At 44.5% G+C, this 25,257-nt stretch overlaps 1 protein-coding gene, 1 long non-coding RNA gene and 1 pseudogene across 24 annotated transcripts in view; 2 read left to right on the forward strand and 1 right to left on the reverse strand.

Annotated features, from left to right (window-relative positions):
• ZNF41 (zinc finger protein 41) overlaps positions 1-25,257 on the reverse strand; it is a 42,402-nt gene that overhangs the window by 12,397 nt on the left and 4,748 nt on the right. For 6 of the 23 annotated variants that reach the window (XM_015127294.3, XM_015127292.3, XM_077988578.1 and 3 more), the window contains exon 2: positions 11,181-11,441. The exons of 5 other annotated variants lie outside the window; for them this stretch is intronic. In XM_015127294.3, the coding sequence (XP_014982780.2) occupies positions 11,181-11,252 (72 nt within the window). In that variant the 5' untranslated portion in view covers positions 11,253-11,441. Of the gene's footprint in view, positions 1-11,094; positions 11,532-13,076; positions 13,152-25,257 lie in introns of all 23 variants that reach the window. 12 more of the 23 variants (XM_077988575.1, XM_077988582.1, XM_077988584.1 and 9 more) reach the window with 4 other exon arrangements.
• Positions 5,449-21,015, forward strand: LOC144338574 (uncharacterized). Its single transcript, XR_013412815.1, has 2 exons — positions 5,449-6,252; positions 20,373-21,015. It is a non-coding gene; the product is annotated as an uncharacterized LOC144338574 (long non-coding RNA).
• LOC114675234 (small nucleolar RNA SNORA51) lies at positions 21,527-21,698 on the forward strand (annotated as a pseudogene).

The raw sequence follows: 25,257 nt of genomic DNA on the forward strand, positions 1-25,257 counted from the left end.
TTAGCCAGGCATGGTGGGTGTCTGTAATCCCAGCTACTCAGGAGGCTGAGGCAGGAGAATCACTTGAACTCAGGAGGCAGAGGTTGCAGTGAGCTGAGATCATGCCACTGTACTCTAGCCTGGGTGACAGAGTGAGACTCCATCTCAAAAACAAACAAACAAATAAACAAAAAGAAGGTGTTGATACTGTGTTTTAAAGAGGCTGAATTATGGGAGTGAGAAAAAGAAAGAATTCTAGGGCAATTCTCAGTTACTGGTTTTGTACAACCATGCAGAGGGTGGTGTTACATACTGAGAGGGGCTAGTAGATTAGGAAGGGAGTGGGGAAGAGAATGAAACATAATGTTACATTTTGTCCATGTTGAAATAAAGGTGAAACAAAGAATGAAACATAATGTTACATTTTGTCCATGTTGAAATAAAACATGCAGGGAGTTATACAATAGGATGTTGGGCTAGAATAGAGGTAAGATCTGGGAGTTCTCATATAGAGCTGGGAAACAGATGAGATGGCCCAGGAAGGGCACACAGATAGAGAAGATACAAAAACCATCTCTTACAGACCATCTCTAAACCAAGTGTATTTAAGTCAGAAATCAGTAATAAGATGAAACTTTTCAGAAATCATCATTTTAAAGTTTAAAAATACAGTTCAAAATAACTGATCTTCTAAGAAGATACACTAAATATCAATGTAATCAGTACATGTAAGAATTTATTGGATTAAGAAATGGTAACTAAAGTGGAAATTAGGGTCTTCAGTGCTTATATTACAAAAGAATAAAGTCCAAAATTCCATGCATTAAGCATTGAAATAAAGACGTTATAAAAATAACAATAGAGGCCGGGCGTGGTGGCTCAAGCCTGTAATCCCAGCACTTTGGGAGGCCGAGACGGGCGGATCATGAGGTCAGGAGATCGAGACCATGCTGGTTAATACGGTGAAACCCCGTCTCTACTAAAAAGTACAAAAAACTAGCCGGGCAAGGTGGCGGGCGCCTGTAGTCCCAGCTACTTGGGAGGCTGAGGCAGGAGAATGGCGTGAACCCGGGAGGTGGAGCTTGCAGTGAGCTGAGATGTGGCCACTGCACTCCAGCCTGGGCGACAGAGCGAGACTCCGTCTCAAAAAAAAAAAAAAAAAAAAAAAAAAACAATAGAGTAAAACCCAAAAGAAGGCCTTTAAAAAGCAGAAATCAATACATTCAATGCCATCCCAATTGAAATCACAACAGGATTTTTGTAAAATCTGACAAACCAATTCTAAAATTTCTGTGGAAATGCAAATGGCCAGGAATAGCCAAGACATTTTCTTTAAAAAAAATTATTTTGTATCTTGTTTTCAGAGACACAGTCTCACTTTGTCACCCAGGCTAGGGTGCAATGGCACAACCACAGCCCAATGCAGCCTCAACTACAGGCGTACGCCACCATACCCTGCTTCGTTTTTTTTTTTTTTTTTTTTTTGTATTGTGTAGAGATGGGGGTCTCCCTAGGTTGCCTAGTCTGGTCTAGAACTCCTGGCCTCAAGTGATCCTCCTGCCTCAGCCTCCTAAAGCAGTGGGATTGCAGGCGTGAGTCACTGTGCCCGGCCTGCCAGGACACTCTTGAATAATTAAAGCAATGTGGGAGGACATGCTTTACAAGACCTCAAGACTTACAAAGCAATGGAAATTTAAGACATTGTTGTCCTGGTGCTAGGACAGACAAATAATCCATTGCAACAGAATATAGAGTACAGGTCGGGTGCAGTGGCTCACACCTGTAATCCTAGCACTTTGGGAGGCTGAGGCATGTGGATCACCTGAAGTCAGGAGTTGGTGACCAGCCTGGCCAACATGGAGAAATCTCGTCTCCACTAAAAATACAAAAATTAGCTGGGCGTGGTGGCACGTGACTGTAGTCTCAGCTACTTGGGAGGCTGAAGCAGGAGGATCGCTAGAATCCAGAAGGCGGAGGTTGCAGTGAGCCAAGACCAGGCCACTGCACTCCAGCTTGGGCGACAGAGCGAGACTCAGTCTAAAAAAAAAAAAAAAGTCAATTCCAAGGCCAGGTGCTGTGGCTCATGCCTGTAATCCCAGCACTTTGGGAGGCCGAGGCAGGAGGATTGCTTGAGTCCAGATTTAAAACCAGTCTGGGCAATATGGCGAGACTCTGTCTCTACAAAAAAAATAAAATATATAGCACATACATAAAAATTAGCTAAGTGGGGTGGCATGCACCTGTAGTCTCAGATACTCAGGAGGCTAGGTGGGACGATCTCTTGAATCTGGAAGGTGGAGGCTGCAGTGAACCATGTTTGTGCCACTGTACTCCAGTCTGGGTGACTGAGTGAAATCTCATTTCAAAAATATATATAAATTCCAGATGTATTATAGACTTAAATGTGAAAGGCAAAAACTATAAAGCCTTTAGAAGATAATACGGATGGCTATCTTCATGACCTTGAATTAGGAAAATAGTTCTCAAACATGAACCATGAAAATTGATAAGTCTTTCTACAACAAAGCTTAGAACTACTATTCATTTAAAAGACAGCATTAAAAGAAAACAAAGGCAAAGTCACAGAGTAGAAGATATCTCCAACATACATTATCAACAAAAGGCTCAGAGCTAGAAGATGTAAAGAACTTGTACAAACCAGTAAGAAAAAAAGAGACCACCTAGTAGAAAAATGGGTGAAGCATTCATTTTACAAAAGAGGAAATCCAAGGCTTTAATAAACGAATAAAAAAAGATTTAACCTTCTTAGTAGCAAGGGAATACAAATTAAAACCACAATGGATACCACTACACAACCTCTAGAAAGTCTTAAATGAAAAAGACTGATAGTACCAAGTGTTGAAGAGAATATGGTGCAAGGAGAACTCTCATATTGCTGATGGAGGAGGTAGGAATTGCTACAATCACGCTGGAAAGTATTTTGGCCCTAAGTGGCAATGTTGAAGACATGCAAGCAATATGACACAGTGAGTCCACTCATGGAAATATATACGCCCACGTGGAATATATGCACATGTACAACAGGAGATGCATTCAAGAATATTTCTAGTGGCATTATTCAAAATATATATAATATTTCATGATAAAAAGGTTTAAAAACAGTGATTTAAAAAATCAGTATTCAAAAAAAATCAGTATTCAATATATGTACAGTATCTATTGTCTTTGTAAAAAAAATATTAAGGATATTTTCTTTTTCTTTTCTTTTTTTTTTTTTTTTTGAGACAGGGTCTTACTCTGTCACCCAGGCTGCAGTGCAGTAGCTTGATCTTGGTTCACTGCAACCTCCACCTCCTGGGTTCAAGTGATTCTCCTGCCTCAGCCTCCCTAGTAAGCTGGGATTACAGGCGCCCACCATCATGCCTAACCAATTTTTGTATTTTTAGTAGAGACAGGGTTTCACTATGTTGGCCAGGCTGGTCTTGAACTCCTGACCTCAGGTGATCCACCCGGCTCGGCCTCCCAAAGTGCTGGGATTATAGGCTTGAGCCACCACGCCTGGCCAGGATATTTTCTTTTTTTCCTTTTTTTTGTTTTTTGAGATGGAATCTCACTCTGTCGCCCAGGCTGGAGGGCAGTGGTGCAGTCTTGGCTCACTGCAACCTCTGCCTCCTGGGTTCAAGCAATTCTTGTGCCTCAGCCTCCTGAGTAGCTGGGATTATAGATGCCTGCCACCATGCCTGGCTAATTTTGTATTTTTAGTAGAGATGGGGTTTCACCATGTTGGTCAGGCTCGTCTAGAATTCCTGGCCTCAAGTGATCTGCCCACTAGACTCCGAAAGTTCTGCTATGACAGGTGTGAGCCACCATGCCTGGCCTCTTTTTTTATTTTTTTGAGACAGGATGTTGCTCCGTTGCCCAGACTGGAATGCAGTGGTACAATCATGGCTCACTGCAGCCTCAAACTCCTGGGCTCAAGGGATCCTTCCCGCTTCAGCCTCCTTAGTAGCTGAGACTACAGGTGCACACCACCGTGCCCAGCTAATTTTTAAATTTTATTTTTACTTTTTTAAAGAGATGGTGGTGGGGGAGGGTATCTCACAGTGTTGCCCAGGCTGGCCTCCCTCCTGGGCTCAAGCGACCCTCTTGCCTCTTAAGTAGTTGGGATTACAGGCATGAGCCACAGCCCCTGGCTGTAAAAACTTTTATTATATGCACTGGGAGCTGGTAGACAAAAAACCACTTCACCTGTCTCTCCCTCCCTGGAAGTCATGAAGGTCACATTAACAATGCCACATTCACATGCACAAACACCATGCCAGGCATTACAAGCATTGACAGATGCAACAGAAATACAGACAAGGTACACTGCCCTGTTTGGTCCCTTCCCCCACCAAAATAGAAGCTTTGGACTCCACCATGGCTGGGAAGGAATGTGTAGGGTGGTGAAAGAGGGCTCTGGAGAGATTTGGGGAGAAAGCTGATAACACAGACACACCCAGATTCCAGCCTCACCTGCCACATATGAAAAGGTGTCATTTTTCTGGGCAGTATCTACCATGGAGGATGGTGTGTGTCCCTACCACCACAAGGACTCCTACAAGGACTTCCTCATACTAGGTAAGGGCCCCCATCCCAGAGCCTAATGGCTCTCCAGCTAGTCATGCAGCTATGTCTCCATTCAGGGTCATCTCAGTCCCAGCACATTCTGCACCCTCACCCCTGGGAGTATACTCTGCTGCCAGGACTGGCTGCCGACTGCCCAGTCTGTCCCTGATCCCTTAGGCACCTGCTCTGTCCCACCCTGCAGCTGGCTGGGGGCTCAGGCCTCCTGCTTCAGGGCTGCTCTCACTCCTGCCTCAGGATACTTCTGTCACCTCCTGGTGTGATCTTGCCCTTTCACTCTGCCCCAGGCCTAGCAGAAGGGCTTCCAGGGCACATAGGAGCATGGCTGGAAGTGAGCCTGGGGCGAGGGACCCAGCTGCTCTGTAGGTTCCCCCTGGGCTGGGGGCGCCCTGGTCTTTGCAGGATAATTTTCTGGGTGGCCCTGGACCAACCCAGTTGTCTCCTCTTTCTTGCTTGCAGTTCTCAAGAATAACTGTAGAATGTGCTGGAAATGGAACATCGTGAGCTGTGGAGGGACTAGTCCAAACAGGAGAGAGAGCTGGGGGCTCTCCTGGAAACAGGATGTCCAGTGCTTTAGCCCTGAACGTTGGGTTGTCCTAGGGTATAAAACCCCACGCGGGCTGCTTTCTGGGATCCCTCAGCTGTGGCGCAAGTGGGGCATGCGCAGATGAGACTCCAGCTGCACCGAGCAGCTTTCATGAGCCTTGGGGGACCAGCTTGCAATGAATCGTAGGCTTTTGCTGTCCCTGACTGCCTACCTGTAAGTAATAAGCCTGCTCCCTGTAACTTGTGTGCATGGGTGTTTCTGTCTCATGGGACGTAGACAAGCTGGTAGCCAGTACGCAGAGACCCTGCTTCGGTCTTTGTGAAAAAAACATGAAGGATATTTTCTTTTTTTTTTTACTTTTTTGAGACAAGGTCTTGCTCTGTTGCCCAGGCTGGAGGGCAGTGGTGCAATCATGGCTCACTGCAGCCTCAAACTCCCGGGCTCAAGGGATCCTTCCGGCCTCAGCCTCCTGAATAGCTGAGACTACAGGTGCACCCCACCATGCCCAGCTAATTTTTAAATTGTATTTTTACTTTACTCCTCCCTGTCCATCTGAGTGTTTCCTGTTCCCCGGGACTGTTCTCTGTGGCCCTGCAACTGTTCTTCCCTCCTTCTGGCTTTCCCCCGCTTCCCTTGTTGCTTCCTGTACAGCTGTTTTCTGCCTGCCCAGATCTGTCCCTGCTCCCTCTGCTGGTTCTTGTTCCCTCTGACTTTTCCTTGGTCCCTCTCTTTCCTATTCCCTCTAAATGGCTCTTGTTCCTTCTGAGTACCCCCGTTCTTTTATTGCTTTCTTTGACTCTACCTGGATCCCTCTAACTATTCATGCCTCCTGTTTCTTGTTCTGACTGCCCTGTGCTCCCTTTGTTGTCCCTCCAGCTGATCCTTGTTCTGTGGCACCATTCTGATTGTGTGCTAGTCTACCTGACTGTTCCCTGGTCCCTAAGGGCCTTTCTTGTTCCTTCCAGCTGTTCCTGGCTCACACAGACTGACTGCTGTTGGATTCTGCTGACTAATCTCTAGTCTCCTGATTCTTCCCTGTCCTTGGACAGTTCCTTGAGTACATTTCTTTCTTTCCATTCTTTCCTTCCCTTCTTCCTCTTCTTTCTGAGACGGGGCGTCACTCTGCCACCCAGGCTAGAGTACAGTGGCACAATCACGGCTCACTACAGCCTCCACCTCCCGGGCTCAGATGATCCTCCCACCTCAGTACCACCCTACCTGGCTAGTTTTTTTGATATATATATATGTGTGTGTGTGTGTGTGTGTGTGTGTGTGTGTGTGTGTGTGTGTGTGTATATATATGTAGACATGGGGTTTCACCATGTTGCCCAGGCTGGTCTTGAACCCCTGGCCTCAAACAATCCTCCTGCTTTGGCCTCCCAAAGTGTTGGGATTACCACCGTGCCTGGCCATTGAATAATTTCTACTATGCTCTCCCGTGGTGTTCACGCATCTGGTCCGTGGACCACACTTTGAGCAGTGCCTAACTAGCTAGCTTATGCCCTTACCCATTAAAATGCACTACTGCGTGTTCTATGCCACGGCTGGATTCTGTACTTGCACTGTCTCCATTACTCACATTACATTTAACTATTGGCTGGTTCCTCTGATTCCTTCCTGGGTAGGGTGGCCAAGTGTCTCAGTTTGCCCAGGAATGTTCCTGTTTTAGCACTGGAAGTCCCATGTCCCCTCAGTCACAGGCAAACCAGCATGGTCCTGGGAACTCTGGCTGTTTCCCAGCCTCTCCAACTGTGCCTTCACGCCAGTAACTACTGTTTGGGCCCTCGGGCTGTTAACTCGCTTCAGTTATACCATTCTTTCTGGTTCTCCTCTGGTCTCTCTAGCTGGCCACTGGTCAATCAGGCTGCTACCCCACACTGGATACATGTTTAATGCTCACTTGACCTGTTCCCTAGTTCCTCTGGTTACTTCCCAGGGCCTCTGGTGGATCCTCAGCCCCAAGCACATTTTGGCTGCTCCCTCTGGCTGCCCCCCAGCCTCAGTGACCGTTCCTTGCTCCAGGTGTTCCACAGTACTCTAGGCCATTCTACAGCTTCAGAGGTTCCACAGTACTCTAGGCCATTCTACAGCTTCAGAGGCTCTTCTCTCATCTTTCCACCTGTTCCACGGACTCTGTCCCTTCCCTGATCCCTCTGCCCATTCTACAGCCTCAGCAATTGTCTCCTGGTTCCTCTGGCTGCAATCCATTCTCTGGGTCATATTTCCCATTTCTTGTTCCCTAGTATCTCTGTCTTTTGCCTATACCCTCAAGCTCTCTTCTAAACCAAGAACTGCTTCCTGGTTCCTCGGGAAGTTGCTTGTCCCTCAGGCTCATACCCAGTTCCTTGGATATGTTTGCTTTTTCCATTTTATCTGATTCTTCTGCTTCCTCACCCCTCTGGATACTGACTGCTCTGTCTGGCTGCTTTCTGGTTCCTCTATTTCCTGGTACCTCCTCCTATTTCATGATCCTTCTCACTGTTCTTTAACCCTCGGCTCTTCCCTGCTCCCCAGTGATTACCACTTCTCCAGCCTCAGCAACTGTTTCTTGGTCTCTGGCTCCAGCGTCTGACTCATGTCCTGCTTGTTTCATTATTCTTCTACCTGTATCCTGGACCCGTTGGCTATTCTTCATCTCTAGTAAGTGCACCATGGTCCCTGTTCCTTATTCCCTTGTGGCTCCCTCCAGCTCTCTTTACCTTACTGATCCCTCTGCTTATTCTCCATCTTCAGCCACTGTTTCTTGGTACAACTGGCTGCTCCTCAAACCCTGGGGACATTTTTATTGGTTCCTAGGTATCTCTGCCTATACCCTGCTCCCTGATGTTTAATGAAAACACCAAGACCCTAACCAATTAAATAAGTCAATAAGTAATATTCCCCCCAGGGTCTCAGTCATTTCCATCTCTTCTTGAGGTGGGTCAGAGATCTGTGGTTAGGAAGGAAGAGATGAATGGAGAAATGTGCCTTTCAGAATCGTTCTTCTAGAAATCCCCACTGTTGGCTGGGCAAGAGGCCATGTGCAAGAGTGGGGAGGACCACATTGTCATGGCCCTAATCTGTGGGTCCGTGACTGACATGACTGAGCAGAGCTTAGACAAGGTGGAAGTGTACTACTGTCGAGCACTGATTCACTTGCTATTTAATGCCCCTATACCTTTGACTGAAAAATATAATTTCAATGACTTGGCAGAAAGATGTATTAATTTATTTACTTATTTATTTATTTTGAGACAGAGTCTCGCTCTGTCACCCAGGCTGGTGTGCAGTGGTGTGATCTTGGCTTACTGTAGCCTCAACCTCCTGGGCTCAAGTGATTCTCTCACCTCAGTCTCCCAAGTACATGGGACTACAGGTGCACACTACCACACCCGGCTAATTTTTGTATTTTTGTTGAGACAGAGTCTTACTATATTGCCCAGGCTGGTCTCAAACTCCTGAGCTCAAGCGATCTGCCCGCCTTGGCCTCCCAAAATGCTGGGATTACAGGCATGAGCCACCATGCCCAGCTGGCAAAAAGATTTAAATGTAGGAATTTTATCATAGTAGTTTAATCACAATAGAAAACCTCAAATACCCTAAATGCACATTATTAGTGGACTGGTTGTAGGGGGATGGGGAGACACTGGTCAAAGTATACAAAGTTTTTGTTAGAGGGAATAAGTTTTTGAGACCTTTTCCAGTTTGGTGGCTAGTTAATAATGATGTAATGTTATTTCAAAATTGCAAAGAGAGCAGATTTTTTTTTTTTTTCTTTGAGACAGAGTCTTGCTCTGTCGCCCAGGCTGGAGTGCAGTGGCACGATCTCGGCTCACTGCAAGCTCCGCCTCCTGGGTTCATGCCATTCTCCTGCCTCAGCCTCCCGAGTAGCTGGGACTACAGGCACCCACCACCACGCCCGGCTAATTTTTTTGTATTTTTAGTAGAGACAGGGTTTCACCGTGTTCGCCAGGATGGTCTCGATCTCCTGACCTCGTGATCCGCCCACCTCGGCCTCCCAAAGTGCTGGGATTACAGGCGTGAGCCACCTCACCCGGCCAAGAGCAGATTTTAAATGTTCACATCATGAAAGAAATAAGTCTTTGAGGTAATGGATATGTTAATTAGGTTGATTTAAATATTCTACAATGTATACAAATATCAAAACATCACATTGTACCCCATAAATATACACAATTATTATTCGTCAATTAAAAATAAAATTTGCGGGGCATGGTGGTGACTCACGCCTGTAATCTCAGCACTCTGGGAGACCAAGGCAGGAAGATTACTTGACCCCAGGAGCTTGAGACCAGCTGGGTGTGGTGCCATGTGCCTGTAGTCCCAGCTACTTAGGAGGCTATGGTGGGAGGATCGCCTGAGCCCAGGAGATTGAGGCTGTAGTGAGCTGAGATTGCAACACTGCACTCTAGCCTGGGCAACAGAGGGAGACTGCCTCAGAGGAAAAAACATTAAAATAAATAAATAAAATTAAAAAAATAGCAAACTGGCTAAATTATGGGCATCATAAGTGTATAAAGAAAAATACTTGCTGCCTAGCAAACCATGTTAAACTGCCCAGTTAAAAATGAGGTAACCAAAGAGTATGATTCTGTTTTAAAACTTTAGCTATATATGTGTATGTGTACAGTATGCATGCACACTCAGGCCCCACATGTATACTCACACACATGCACACATGCACACACAAAGGAAAAAACCACTGAAAGGAAATACAGCTAAATGTTAACACTGGTTAGCTTTGGGTAATGTTGGAACGACAAGTAATTTTTTAGTTTCTTCTATTTGCTAAACTATACTTTCTAATATTTTATTATGAAGTTATAAAATGACCAAAAAAAATAATATTTACAAGTTTAATGTTATCCTAATGACCACATGACCCTGAGCCCCTGAGACAATGAACCCTTCTAGAGTCAACAGCATCCACAGGCAGGTCTGAAAGGAGGGAGCTGTCGGGCAGGGTCTGGCTCGCTCGTGGTCCTCCTCGGCTTACAGAATCTCAATGGGAACTCTGATCTGAACGGGAGCTCTGAGCAGGAAACCTGATCTCAGCTGTGGTGCGGTGAGGGTGGAAGACACAGTCAGGAGACCTGACTCCAGTCTAGTGTTGTCACCGCCAACCTGAGAGGCCTGGGCGAGTCATGTGTCTTCTGGGGCATTTTATTCATCTTTTTTTTTTTTGTTTTTGAGACGGAGTCTCACTCTGTCACTCAGGCTGGAGTGCAGTGGTGTGATCTCAGCTCACTGCAACCTCTACCTCCCAGGTTCAAGCGATTCTCCTGCCTCAGCCTCCCAAGTAGCTGGGATTACAGGCATGCGCCACCAAGCTCAGCTAACTTTTTGTATTTTTAGTAGAGACGGGGGTTCGCCATATTGGTCAGGCTGGTCTTGAACTCCTGACCTCAAGCAATCCACCCGCCTCAGCCTCCCAAAGATGCTGGGATTATAGGCGTGAGCCACTGTGCCTGGCCATTTTATTCATCTTTGAAAGGAGGAGGGAAAGCCAGAAGGGTTCCAGAGACTATGGTGGTCCTACTACCCTGCCAGTCTCTAAGTTCCAAAGAAAAAGGATTTTTCTCTACCTAAATCAGGATAGAGGAGAAACTGCCAGATCCCCAGAGACCCGGGGGAAGTGGGCACTGGTGGGGATCAGCTGACGTCTATAAAGAGCCGACAGAGAGGGAAGGGTTGGTGCTGGGGTGGGGGATGGAGTCTCCCTGGCTATGGATAGTGGCTGCTTCCACCTGGACCTCACCCTCATTTGCCCTGCAGGGAGCTGCCCCCACTCCCTAGGTTGTGGGGCTCACCCTCCACATCCTCCCTCTCCTCTAGTGTAATCAGCCACATTACCCTGTCCACTGAAACACGTGGGGCTCTGGATGTGGCCGCATCAGTCAAGTGGTGCTCACTCTCAGTGGGAGGACCCTGATCTGTCTCCAGGGCAGCAGGTCTGGAATCTGCCGCTTCCTCTGACTCACCTGCTCCTGCCCTGAGGCCCTGGGGACAGGTCAGGGTATCTCCTCACTGAATGAATTACTGCCTCTGGGGTCCTCTCCCTCCTCACCTCACATGAGCTGCCACGTCCCTCTGCAGCCACGACCGGGTACCACGGGGGAGAGTCCCCATTAGCTGCCATGTTCACGCTGGGCCTCAGCCCTCAGGCTCTCCTGCTGACAACCCCACTCTTTCCCAAGCTGGAAGCTGAGCTGGCGTCTGCGGACTCAACTGGAGCTGCTGGGGCGAGGCAAGCAGGAGTCAGAAGGAAGATCCTGCAGTTTCCACTAAGGAGCCTGGCCCCCAGACTCTGCAGAGGCTCCAAGAAACCCTGGAAAGACAGTGTCCATATGGTCATCACTCCACGTTCACCCACAAATATTTTCTGGTAGTGCCCAGGGGAGGCTCACTGTGCTGGATGCTGCAGAAGAGAAAAGTTCGGTAAAACCCACACCAAGTATTAAAGCAAAACATGGGGAAAATTCACAAGATCTGGTGTAAAATGAATGAGCATTTGTATTCAAGCTCTTCTATGTTCTAGCTAGAATCTGAGGAAGTCACTTTATGTGAAGTTTCTTCATCTTAAAACAGGATGAAAATACTTATCTCATAGGGTTGTTAGAATTAAACGAAATGATGCTTCTACGCACACCTACTTGGTACCTGGAACATGCTCAACTCATTTTAAATAGTGCTATTATTACAAGGTGCAAGGCATGTTTTATTAGGTACCTCATTTAATTTTCACACTCATCCTGTGGACTAGGCATTATTATTATTACTAATCCCATTTACCATCAGATAGAGCTGTTCAGAAATATTAAGAAATTTGCCCCAAGATCACTCAGATGAGGGAGAAGGACAAGGATTCAAACTCAGGTATGCCTGGCTCCAAAGCATACTTTCTTAACTACTGAGCCATTTGGTACTCTATTCAAGGCAGAATCACAATAAACACTGTGGTTCCTGCTACCTTCAAAGTGCTCTGGCTGAGCAGTGACCATGCCACTTGAGCATAAACTGAGCTTCTGTGTAATTCAGTGTACATTCTATGCAAAGAACAGAGCCCACCCTCTTTCTGTCAAAGATGAAAACTCAAACTTGTCCCTTCTCTTCTACAATTCCCATCAGGCCCTGAAAACCAGCAGGTCTGCACAGGCTCCTAAATCCCTATAGCCCACAGTGCTTAACAAAAACTGTGTACCAAATGGTGTCATCAACTGGTTTCCACAGGCTCCTCAAATTATCACCAACCCAGGCAGCACACCATCAATAGGATCAATGACTCCCATAAAACCCTCAGTAATAGAAGTTCCAGTTCATCACAGAGCAACTCACACGGTACTATAATAACCAATGTCCATAGGTCCCAATCCAGGACTGCCACAGGCCCCCCAAAACTGACTTGTAATCCCTGTGAATCCCAGACTTGCAATCATTCACCACCTTAGCACCCCAATCAATAAACTCTCATGGACTGAATCGATGACCTCAGATACTGACATTTCCAACACTTCCAGGCAGAACCAACACGTCATTTACAAGGAAAAGGGATCACAGTGGCACTAGATGTATTTGCAAAAACAGAAGCCATGTTAGAAGAAAACTCTACAAATTATTGCGAGAGAAGGTCTGAGATCCAAGAATTCTAAACCCACCCTAGCTAGATACCATTCTATTGTCAGAGCAAAAGACAATTTTAGACATAAAAGCATTTCTAGCATTTTATGCCAATATTCCAATCTCAGGAGAACACTCAAGGGAATAGTCTAAACAATGGTAAACGGAATAGAAACAAAAAACCTCAAAACAGGAAAGCAGTTTTGAGATAGGATTCTTGCAATTGATATATAATTACATCTGGATAAAGAAAAGCAATGTAATTGGGCATCTGTAGTAAATAAGGCTGTTACTATTAACTATGTGGAAATTTAAAAATTCCCTGGCCGGGTACGGTGGCTCACACCTGTAATTCCAGCACTTTGGGAGGCCGAGGCGAGCAGATCACGAAGTCAGGAGATCAAGACCATCGTGGCTAACACTGTGAAACATTAAAAATACAAAAAATTAGCCGGGCGTGGTGGCATGCACCTGTAGTCCCAGCTACTCGGGAGGCTGAAGCAGGAGAATCGCTTGAACTCAGGAGGCGGAGGTTGCAGTGAGCCGAGATCATGCCACTGCACTCCAATCTGGGTGACAGAGACTGTCTCAAAAAAACACAAAAAAACAAACAAACAAAAAAATTCCCTGGGAAAATTTACTGAACAAAATGAGGAGAAGGCAAATTACAAATTTCCACGGGCAGATATCGGTACAATATTATTTGGATTTAGTAATATAGAAAAGATATACAATCATATTTGTAAGGAAGGTAAAGGCAACTACTAACAGAAATTCATTAAAAAAATCAAAATTCCAAACAATCAAAACTCAAAAGTAATAAAAACCTAAAAGAGGATTAAGAGAAACATGAATGAGGCCAGGCACAGTGGCTCACACCTGTAATCCCAGCACTTTGGGAGGCCAAGGCGAGCGAATCACAAGGTCAGGAATTCGAGACCACCCTGGCCAACGTGGTGAAACCCCGTTTCTACTAAAAATACAAAAATTAGCTGGGTGTGGTGGTGCATGCCTATAATCCCACCTACTCAGGAGGTTGAAGCAGGGGAATTGCTTGAGCCCAGGAGGCGGAGGTTGCAGTGAGCCGAGATCTTGCCACTGCACTCCAGCCTGGGTGACAGAGCGAGACTCCATCTCAAAAAAAAAAAAAAAGAGAAACATGACCAGCCAGGCACAGTGGCTCACACCTGTAATCCCAGCACTTTGGGAGGCCAAGGCGGGCGGATCACCTGAGGTCAGGAGTTTGACACCAGCCTGGCCAATATGGTGAAACCCTATCTCTACTAAAAACACATAAATTAGCCGGGCGTGGTGGCAGGCGCCTGTATTCCTAGCTACTTGGGAGGCTAAGGCATGAGAATCGCTTGAACCCAGGAGGTGGAGGTTGCAGTGAGCCGAGATCGTGCCATTGTACTCTGGCCTGGGGGGACACAGTGAGACTCTGTTTAAAAAAAAAAAAAAAAAAGCAAATGAAAGATAATAGGAGAAAAAAGGAAAAAAATAATAGGAGGCATAAAATCAAGTATGTTAAAACAAAATGATGAAGATGTGAAATGAAGCACTTGATAGAAATACACCATATCATTGATCATTCTTTCCTTTATGGTTGGCATGCATTATGTCTTGTTAGGAAACCTTCGCCTACCTCAGGGTCATGTAAAGGTTTTATCATTTTAGCTTTCACATTTAGATCCACAGTCCATCTGGGAAGGATTTTAGCGTGTGGTATATGTTAGAGTCAAGATTCATTTCTTTCATACGGAAGCAAGATAATCCAGCACCATTTATTGAAAAGCCTACCCATGGCCAGGCACAGTGGCTCATGTCTGTAATCCCAACACTTTGGGAGACCGAGGTGGGCGGATCACCTGAGCTCAGGAGTTCGAGGTCAGCCTGGCCAATATGGCGAAACCCTATCTCTACTAAAAATACAAAAATTAGTCAGGCATGGTGGCAGACGCCTATAATCGCAGCTACTCGGGAGGCTGAGGCAGGAGAATCGCTTGAATCCGGGAGGTGGGGGTTACAGTGAGCTGAGATCTCACCACTGCATTCCAGCCTGGGGGGATAGAGTGAGACTCTGTCCCCAAAAAAGAAAAAAAAGAAGACTATCCTTTCTCCATTGCTCTGTAGTGTCTCCTTGTGATCATATATGTGGGGGTCATTCTTGAACTCTGTATTTTCATTAGTTTATTTGTCTATTCTTGGACCAGTGTTATAGTCTTAATTAATGTGCTTTATATTAAGTCCTGATAAAGGATACCTAAATTGGACTACATTAAAATTAAGGACTTCTGTTAATCAGAAGATAAAATTAAAAATGTAAAGGCAAATGCTACAGTGGGAGAAGGTAACTGTAATACCTATATTTGACAAATGATTAATATCTCAAATATATCAAGAATGTCTAGAAATCACTAACAGCCACAGAAAAAGGGCAAAAGGAACAGGCATTTCACAAAGAAAATATCCAAATAGCAAATAAGCTTATAAAAAGATGCTTGACTTCACCAGTTAGCAAGGAAATAGAAGTTAAACCATAATAAGATAATCCTCCACACAATCCTCCATATCTACAATAAGATAATCCCACTAGAAATTGCCAAAATGAAAAAGATGGGAAATAAACAAGAGCAGGCAAGGATGTGGAGCAGCCAAAACTCAGATTGCTTGTTAGGAGCATAAACTAGTACATAAACTTTGAAAAACTGTTTGGTAGTCTCTATTAATGGTGAATACATGCAATATCCTATGACCCTGCTGTTTGACTCCAGTTTTCTCTCACTCAAGAGAAATGCAAATATATGTTTACTAAAAGAGATGATAATGTTCATGGTAGCTTTATTCAAAACTAAAAATTATGTAAATGCCCATCAACATCAGAATGGATAGACAAGTTGTGTTATATTTATACAAGGAAATACTATACAGCAATGAGAAAGAATAAATTGCTATACTCAACATGCATGAGTCTCGTCCCATGAACACTCTGTTAAGCTAAAGAAGCCAGACTCAAAAGAGCAATGAAGCAATGCCATATGATTACGTTTATATACATTTCAAAAACATGGCTTCTTTTTTTTTTTTTTTTGAGACAGAGTCTCGCTCTGTCTCCAGCCTGTTGTACAGTGGTGAGATTTTGGCTCACTGCAACCTCCACCTCCCGGGTTCAAGTGATTCTCCTGCTTCAGCCTCCCAAGTAGCTAGGACTACAGGTGTGCGCCACCATGCCCAGCTAATGTTTGTATTTTTAGTAGAGATGGGGTTTCACCATGTTGGGAAGGATGGTCTTGATCTCTTGACCTTGTGATCTGCCTGCCTCAGCCTCTCAAAGAAACATGGCTTCTTTAAAACTGTTTTTTTTTTTTGTTTTTCTTTTTTTTTCAGAAGGAGTCTTGCTTTGTAGCCCAGGCTGGAGTGTAGTGGTGTGATCTCGGCTCACTGCAACCTCTGCCTCCCGGGTTCAAGCGATTCTCCTGCTTCAGCCTCCCAAGTAGCTAGGACTCTAGGTGTGCGTCACCATGCCCAGCTAATTTTTGTATTTTTAGTAGAGATGGGGTTTCACCATGTTGGGCAGGATGGTCTCGATCTCTTGACCTCGTGATCCACCTGCCTTGGCCCCCCAAAGAAACATGGCTTCTTTAAATTTTTGTTGTTGTTGTTGTTGAGACAGAGTCTTGCTCTGTCACCCAGGCTGGAGTGCAGTGGTGTGATCTCCGATCACTGCAACCTCTGCTTCCCGAGTTCAAGCGACTCTCCTGTCTCAGCCTCCCAAGTAGCTGGGATTACAGGCGCCCGCCACCACGCCCGACTAATTTTTATATTTTTAGTAGAGACGGGGTTTCACCATATTGGCCAGGCTAGTCTCGAACTCCTGACCTCGTGATCCGTCCGTCTCGGCCTCCCAAAGTGCTGGGATTACAGGCATGAGCTACTGCACCTGGCCTTACAAAAAAAAATTTTTTTTAGAGACAGCGTCCTGCTCTGTCACCCAGCCAGGAGTGCAGTAGCACGATCATAGCTCACTGCAGTTGCACGATCATAGCTCACTGCAGCCTCAAACTCCTGAGCTCAAGTAATCGTCCTGCCTCAGCCTCCTAAGTCGCTGGGACCATAGGTGCATGCCACCACACCCAGCTAAAAAACATGACTTCTTGAGAGATAGTAACATTTCTTCATCTAGGTGGTGGCTATGCAAGTTTGTCTGGTCTGTTAAAAAATCATCAAGCTAAATATGTACAATGTGTGCACTTTTCTGTATTATGTAATATTTCAATGAGGATTTAAAAGCTATACAATTTACTAGGCAAATACCAAGAAAATGAAAGGAGGTCTGAAAATACAATTATCGTGGGGGAAATTAAGGTCCAAAGCATTCAACAGATTAACAAAAAAGGGGAATATCTTTTAATAATAATAAAAGAAACAATAAAGAAGTACTAACTAGCATAAGCCTTCAGGATCATTCAACACATACAAATAAAACCAGCACAAATGCATTAAACCACATGAAGTCTTAAAAGTCATATTTGTTTTTGTATTATATTTAACAAGTGTTGCTATTAAGGTTATGCCAGTTTTTAAAAGGAACTCAGGAAATTTATTTTTATGTGTTAAAATGGCATAGATACTATCTTCTTTAAAGCTTAGCTATAAACACATTTAGAACTGGTGCCTTTTAAAAATGGCACATTTTAACTATTTTCCTTTCTTTGAATATTGGTCTTTACCAAATGTTGGAGAGGACTCAGAGAAACTGGATTCCTAACACATTGCCAGCAGGAATGTAAAGTGGCACAGCCACTCTGGAAAACAGTTTGGCAGCCTCTTTAAAAACTAAAATACTTACCACATGATCCAGCAATTCCACTTCTTGGCATTCATCCCAGAGAAAGGAAATCTTATGTGTACACAAAAACCTGTACACGATTGTTCATTACAGCTTTATATGTAATAGCCTCAGACTGGAAACAAGCAAAATGGCTCTCAATAGGTGAATGGCTAAACAAACTGTGGTAAATCTATAATATGGAATACTACTCAGCAACAAAAAGAAATGAATTATTGTTCTAGTAACAGTTTGGATGGTTTTCAAGGACATTATGCTGAGTGAAAAAACCAACCTCAAAAGATCACACACATTGGGCCAGGCGCGGTGGCTCACACCTGTAATCCCAGCAGTTTGGGAGGCCCAGGCGGGCAGATCACCTCAGATCAGGAGTTTGAGACCAGCCTGGCCAACATGGTGAAACCCCATCTCTACTAAAAATACAAAAATTAGCTGGGTGTGGTGGCAGGCGCCTGTAATCCCAGCTACTCAGGACGCTGAGGTGGGAGAACTGCTTGAACCCAGGAGGAGGTTGCAGCGAGCCAAGATTGTGCCACTGCACTCCAGCCTGGGTGACAGAGTGAAACTCCGTCTCAAAAAAAAAAATAAATAAATAAAATAAATCACAGTCTGTATGGTTCCATTTATATAACATTCTCAAAATGGCAAAACTAGAGAGATGAAAAACAGATGGTTGGTTGCCAGGGGTTAGGGATGGTGGTGGGAGTAAAGACTATAAAAGGTCTGGGCACAGTGGTTCGTGCCTGCAATCCCAGCACTTTGGGAGGCCAAGGTGGGAGGATCGCTTGAGGCCAGGAGTTTGAGACCAGCCTGGGCAACATGGTGAGACCCTCATCTCTACAAAAAATTTAGAAAGTAGCCAGGCATTGTGGCATGCGCCTATAGTCTCAGCTACTCAGGAGGTCGAGGCGGGAGGATCACTTGAACCCAAGAGTTCGAGGTTGCAGTGAGTGATGATGGTACTACTGTACTTCAGCCTGGGTAACACAGTGAGAACCTGTCTTAAAAAAAAAAGACTAGGCCGGGCACGGTGGCTCACACCTGTAATCCCAGCACTTTGGGAGGCCGAGACAGGCGGATCACGAGATCAGGAGATTGAGACCATCCTGGCTAACACGGTGAAACCCTGTCTCTACTAAAAATACAAAAAATTAGCCAGGCGTGGTGGTGGCGGGTGCCTATAGTCCCAGCTACTTGGGAGGCTGAGGCAGGAGAATGGTGTGAACCCAGGAGGCGGAGCTTGCAGTGAGTCGAGATTGCGCCACTGCACTCCAGCCTGGGTAACAGAGCGAGACTCCGTCTCACAAGAAAAAAAAAAAAGACTATAAAGGAGTAGTAGTTCTGTATCTTGATTGTGGTGGCTGTTACATTAATCTATGCACATGACAAAATGACGTAGACTATGCACACACTAGGCTTGGTGCAGTGACTCACACCTATAATCCCAGCACTTTGGGAGGCCGAAGCAGGTGGATCATGAGGTCAGGAGTTCGAGACCAGCCTGGCCAACACAGTGAAACCCCGTCTCTACTAAAAATACAAAAATTAGCCGGGCATGATGGCGCATGCTTGTAATTCCAGCTACTTGGGAGGCCAAGGCAGGGGAATTGCTTGAACCCGGGAGGTGGAGGTTGCAGTGAGCAGAGATCACACCATTGCACTCCAGCCTGGGCAACAGAGCAAGACTCTGTCTCAGAAAAAAAAAAAACCACAAAAAAACAAAAAAGAACTATGCACACACCTTGTACCAATGTCAAATTCTACATTTTTATATTGTATTGTGATTTTATAAGATGTAATCACTGGAGAAAACTGGGTGAGCGTATACAGGGCTCTGTGCTATGTTTGCAACTTCCTATGAATCTATAATTATTTCAAAATAAAAAGTTTAAGAAAAATCATAATTATGCCAGGAGATTTTATTGTATCTCTTCTATGATATAATGGATCAAGTAAACAAACAAACAAAAAGCAAGTAAAGCAGATTTGAGAAATACAATCAACAAGCTAGGCTCAAGACACATAACTTAACTTTACCTAATGAATATACTCTCTTCTCTTAGACCCATGGCATAGTTTACAAAAATTTTTTAAAATAATGTAACTTGGACTCGAAGAAAAAATCTTTTTTTTTTTTTTTTTTTTTTTTTGAGACGGAGTCTTGCTCTGTAGCCCGGGCTGGAGTGCAGTGGCCGGATCTCAGCTCACTGCAAGCTCCGCCTCCCGGGTTTAGGCCATTCTCCTGCCTCAGCCTCCGGAGTAGCTGGGACTACAGGCGCCCGCCACCTCGCCCGGCTAGTTTTTCGTATTTTTAGTAGAGACGGGGTTTCACGGTGTTAGCCAGGATGGTCTCGATCTCCTGACCTCGTGATCCGCCCGTCTCGGCCTCCCAAAGTGCTGGGATTACAGGCTTGAGCCACCGCGCCCGGCCAGAAAAAAATCTTGATACATTTAAAAATTAGAGTTTTGGCAGGCTAAATTGACTATAATCCTGTAAAATCATAGATAATAAAACGATAAACTACCAAATCCAGATTTCGATGAAGAAATATTCTCTAAACATATACGAATTGAAGATGGCATTTGATAACAAAATTTTAGACTTCATAACAAATCTTGAGACATAGCTAAAGGTATATTTAAAGAATATTTTATCTTTGGCTAGAGTCACAGAGGAAAAAAAGAATATTTTGGCCAAATTATTTTTAATGTTTAAAAATAAAAGCTAAAGGTAAATGAACTAAATGTTCAATCTATTAAAAAAGAAAAAAGAAAAAAAAAAAAAAAGGCCAGGTACGGTGGCTCATGCCTGTAATTCCAGGACTTTGGGAGGCCGAGGTGGATGGATCACTTGAGGTCGGAAGTTCCAGACCAGCCTGGCCAGCATGGTGAAACCCTGTCTCTACTAAAAAAACAAAAATTAGCCAGGCATGGTGGCACACACTTGTAATCCCAGCTACTCAGGAGGCTGAGGGGGGAGAATTGCTTGAAACTGGGAGGCAGAGGTTGAGGTGAGTCGAGATTGTGCCACTGTATTCCAGCCTAGGCAACAGAGCAAGACTCCATCTCAAAAAACAAACAAACAAACAGACAACAACAACAAAAATTAGCCGGACTGCTTGAGCCTAGGAGGTGCAGGTTGCAGTAAGCCGAGATCGCACCACTGCACTCCAGCCTGGATGACAGACCTTGTCTCAAAAAAAAGGAAAAAAAAAGTCAGGGCACAGTAGCTCACACCTGTAATCCCAGCACTTTGGGAGGCCTACTGGGCGGATCACGAGGTCAGAAGTTCGAGACCAGTCTGGCCAACACAGTGAAACTCCATCTCTACTAAAAATACAAAAAATTAGCCGGGTATGGTGGTGTGCGCCTGTAATCCCAGCTACTCAGGAGGCTCGAAAAAAAAAAAAAAAAAAAGAAATTAAAAGAAGACAACAAAATATTCATGAGAAACCTGATCAAGGTAAAAGAGAAAGGAAATATATATATATGTATAAATATATATATATTTCTATATATATCCACACACATCAGAAGCATGCACACAGTTTTAGGAATGAAAAAAGAAGCTATTGCCACAGGTATGGAAATGATCAAGGTAAATTAATGAAGCATTATGCACAAATGCACAAAAACATAACATCCCTAGCAAACATACACTATCAAAATTAATCCCCCCCACTAGAAATCTGTAGAGCAATAATCAGAGAAAATAAAATAGTTAAAAATTGCCATTTCAAAAAAGGCATTAGTTCTAAATGCATATATAGTTGAACTTAAGAGAATGTCTATGCTATTTTAACACATAAAAAATGGAAATCTCCTGATTTCCTTTTAATACCTGGCATAACCTTAATACCAACACTTGTTAAATATAGTAAAAACAAGAAAACTATAAGCAAATTTTTTATAGTGGCAAAAATTCTAAATAAAATATTACTAACTGAGGCCTCCTGGTGCTTACCACAGGCTGTGTTCTGACACTGACTGCATAGAAAAAGAAGGGGGCCTGCCTTCTCTGTTCTTATATTGACTGTACAGAAAAAGAAGAGATCCTACCCTATATACGTCTCTGCCTAGGCCCTAGTCCTGGTCTGAACTGTGAATGGGGGGCCATGGAGTTGAAGAAAAATAAAAAAATACATTACTAACTCAAATACGACCATGACTCATAAGAAAAATTGCCCTTGACCAACAGAATTACCCCAGGAAGGCAAGGATGGATCCGCCTTATATATCAGTATCATTCATTACAACAACCAATTTAGGAAAGTAACACCATTAGGCTATTACATCAAAAAGGCATCTGACATAATTCAAGAGCCATTCCTAAGAAAAATACAAATCAAGATAGGAACATATGAAAACTATAAGGACACCATTGGGAAAGTGAAAAGACACAGAGGCTGGGCGCGGTGGCTCACGCCTGTAATCCCAGTACTTTGGGAGGTCGAGGCAGGCGGAGCACTTGAGGCCAGGAGTTTGAGACCAGCCTGACTGAAATGGCGAAACCCTGTCTCTACTAAAAATACAAACATTAGCTGAGTGTGGTGGTGCGCACCTCTAATCCCAGCTACTTGGGAGGCTGAGGAAGGAGAATTGCTTGAACCTGGGAGGCAGAGGTTGCAGTGAGCCGATATGGCACCACTGCGCTCCAGCCTGGACAATAGAGTGAGACTCTGTCTCAGAAAACAAACAAACAACAACAACAACAAAAAACCCCCACAGAATGAAGGGAAATACACGCAAATCACATATGTGACAAAGGACTTCTATCGAGATTATCTAAAGAACTCTTACAACTTGATTAAAACAAAGACAATTCAATTTAAAAATAGGTCGAGGATTTGAATAGATATTTCTTCAAAGAAGATATACAGATGGGCAATAAGTACAGGAAAAGATGCTCAACATCAGTGGCCACTGGAGAAATGGAAATCAAAACCAGAAGATACCACTTCACACCTACTAGGAAGGCTAGAATTAAAAAGACAATAAACGTTAGCAAGGATGTGATAAACTGGAACCCTCATACATTGCTGCTGGAATATAAAGTGATGCAGCCATTTTGGAAAATGGTTTGGCAATTCTTTAAAATGTTAAACATAGAAGGCTGAGCACAGGGGCTCATGCCTGTAATCCCAGCACTTTGGGAGGCTGAGGCAGGTGGATCACTTGAGTTCAGGAGTTTGAAACCAGCCTGGCCAACATGGTGAAACCCTGTCTCTACTAAAAGTACAAAAATTAGCTGGGCGTGGTGGTGGGTGCCTGTAATCCCAGCTACTTGGGAGACTGAGGCAGAAGAATTGCTTGAACCCGGGAGGTGGAGCTTGCAGTGAGTGGAGTTAGCGCCACTGCACTCCAGCCTGGGTGACAGAGTGAGACTCCATCTCAAAAAAAAAAAAAATGTTAAACATAGGGGTATGCCATGTGATCCAGTGAAGGAGTTAAAAATATGCCACTCTGGCTGGGTACGGTGGCTCAAGCCTGTAATCTCAGCATTTTACGAGGCCAAGGTAGGTGGATCACCTGAGGTCAGGAGTTCGAGACCAACCTGACCAACATAGAGAAACCCTGTCTCTACTAAAAATACAAAATTAGCCAGGCGTGATGGTGTATGCCTGTAATCCCAGCTACTCGGGAGGCTGAGGCAGGAGAATCGCTTGAATCTGGGAGGTGGAGGTTGTGGTGAGCCACGATCGCACCATTGCACTCCAGCCTGGGCAATAAGAGTGAAACGCCATCTAAAAAAAAAAAAAAATACACACACACACCACTCTGGAATACTGGCTATTTTGAGTCACAGGCGCTTGAAAAGCAGCAGGTGCAGGAAGATCATGCTGACCTTCCCTTTGTTTCTTAAAAGTGGGAGATGAAATTCCCATGTGAAAGATGCCCTCGCTCTACTAGAAGGAACGCCACATTCTTTTTTTGTTTTTGTTTTTGAGACAAAGTCTCGCTCTGTCGCCCAGGCTGGAGTGCAGTGGCGCAATCTTGGCTCACTGCAGCTTCTATTTCCCGGGTTCAAGCGATTCTCCTGTCTCAGCCTCCTGAGTAGCTGGGACTACAGGCACGCGCCACCATGCCCAGCTAATTTTTATATTTTTAGTAGAGATGGGGTTTCACCATGTTGGCCAGGATGGTCTCGATCTCCCGGCCTCATGATCCACACACCTCGTCCTCCCAAAGTGCCGGGATTACAGGCGTGAGCCACAGCACCTGGCCGTTTTTGGAGACAGAGTCTCGCTCTGTCACCCAGTCTGGAGTGCAGTGGCACGATCTCTGCTCACTGCAACCTCCGCCTCCCCAGCTCAAGAGATTCTCCTGCCTCAGCCTCCCAAGCAGCTGGGATTACAGGCGCCTGCCACCACGCCCAGCTAGTTTTTGTATTTTTAGAGATGGTGTTTCACCATGTTGGTCAGGCTGGTCTCAAACTCCTGACCTCAGGTGATCCACCCACCTCGGCCTCCCAAAGTGCTGGGGTTACAGGCGTGAGCCACCGTGCCCAGCTAGAATGCCACATTCTTACTATCAAGGTCAGGAAATTGAGAGCAAGACAATTACGTACAGATCTTATGAAAAATAACTTTTTTTCTTGGAGAAATAAGCCAAAAGAAATTTTAAAAAACTCTTATGTTTTAAGCCTCCCCACATAACTGAGTTGCTTTTTCACAACTTAAGTATTCTTTGTCCAATCCAGTATATAAGTGATTGACTCTAACTACTACTTTGGGTCTTCATTTCTTTATGAAGGCGCCTGTGCCACATAAAACTTGTATTAAATAAATCTGTACATTTTTCTCTGTTGATCTGTCTTATGTCAATTTAACTTTCAGGCCCAGCGAAAAGAAATCCTAAAAGGGAAGAGGTAAATTTCTACCTCACTCCTTATACCAGTCATTCCACTCCTGGGTATCCACCCAAGAGAAATGAAAACATATGTCCACACAAAAACTTGTACGCAAATGCCCATAGCAGCATTATTCATAATAGCTAAAAAGTGGAAACAACCCAAATGTCCATTGACTGATGAGTGGATAAACAAAATGTGGTCCATCCATACAATGAAATATCATTCAGGAATAAAAAGACATGAAGTGCTTCTAAAATAAACAGATAGAAACATATAGTAGAATGGTGGTTGCCAGGGGCTGAGAGGAGGGGGTAATGAGAAGTTGCTATTCAACGGGTATAAAGTTTCAGGTATACAAGATGAATAAGCTCTAGAGATTGGCTGTACATTGCACCTGTAGTTAACAGTACTGTACTGTGCACTTAAAAATTTAAGAGGATACACCACGTGCGGTGGCTCACACCTGTAATCCCAGCACTTTGGGAGGCCGAGGCAGGTGGATTACCTGAGGTCAGGAGTTCGAGACCAGCCTGACCAATATGTTGAAATCCTGTCTCTACTAAAAATTAGCCAGGTGTGGTGGCACACACCTATAGTCCCAGCTACGCGGGAGGCTGAGGCAGGAGAACTGCTTGAACCTGGGAGGTGGAGGTTGCAATGAGCCGAGATTGCGCCACTGCACTCCAGCCTGGGTGACAGAGCGAGACTCTGTCTCAAAAATCAAAACCAAAACCAAAACAAACAAACAAACAAACAAAAACAAAATTTAAGAGGGTAGTTTTCATGTTAAGTGTTCATACCACAATAAACAAAATAATAAAAGGA

The sequence above is a fragment of the Macaca mulatta genome, chromosome X, assembly GCF_049350105.2.
Source record: "Macaca mulatta isolate MMU2019108-1 chromosome X, T2T-MMU8v2.0, whole genome shotgun sequence".
In the NCBI taxonomy this organism is placed as follows: Eukaryota; Metazoa; Chordata; class Mammalia; order Primates; family Cercopithecidae; genus Macaca; species Macaca mulatta.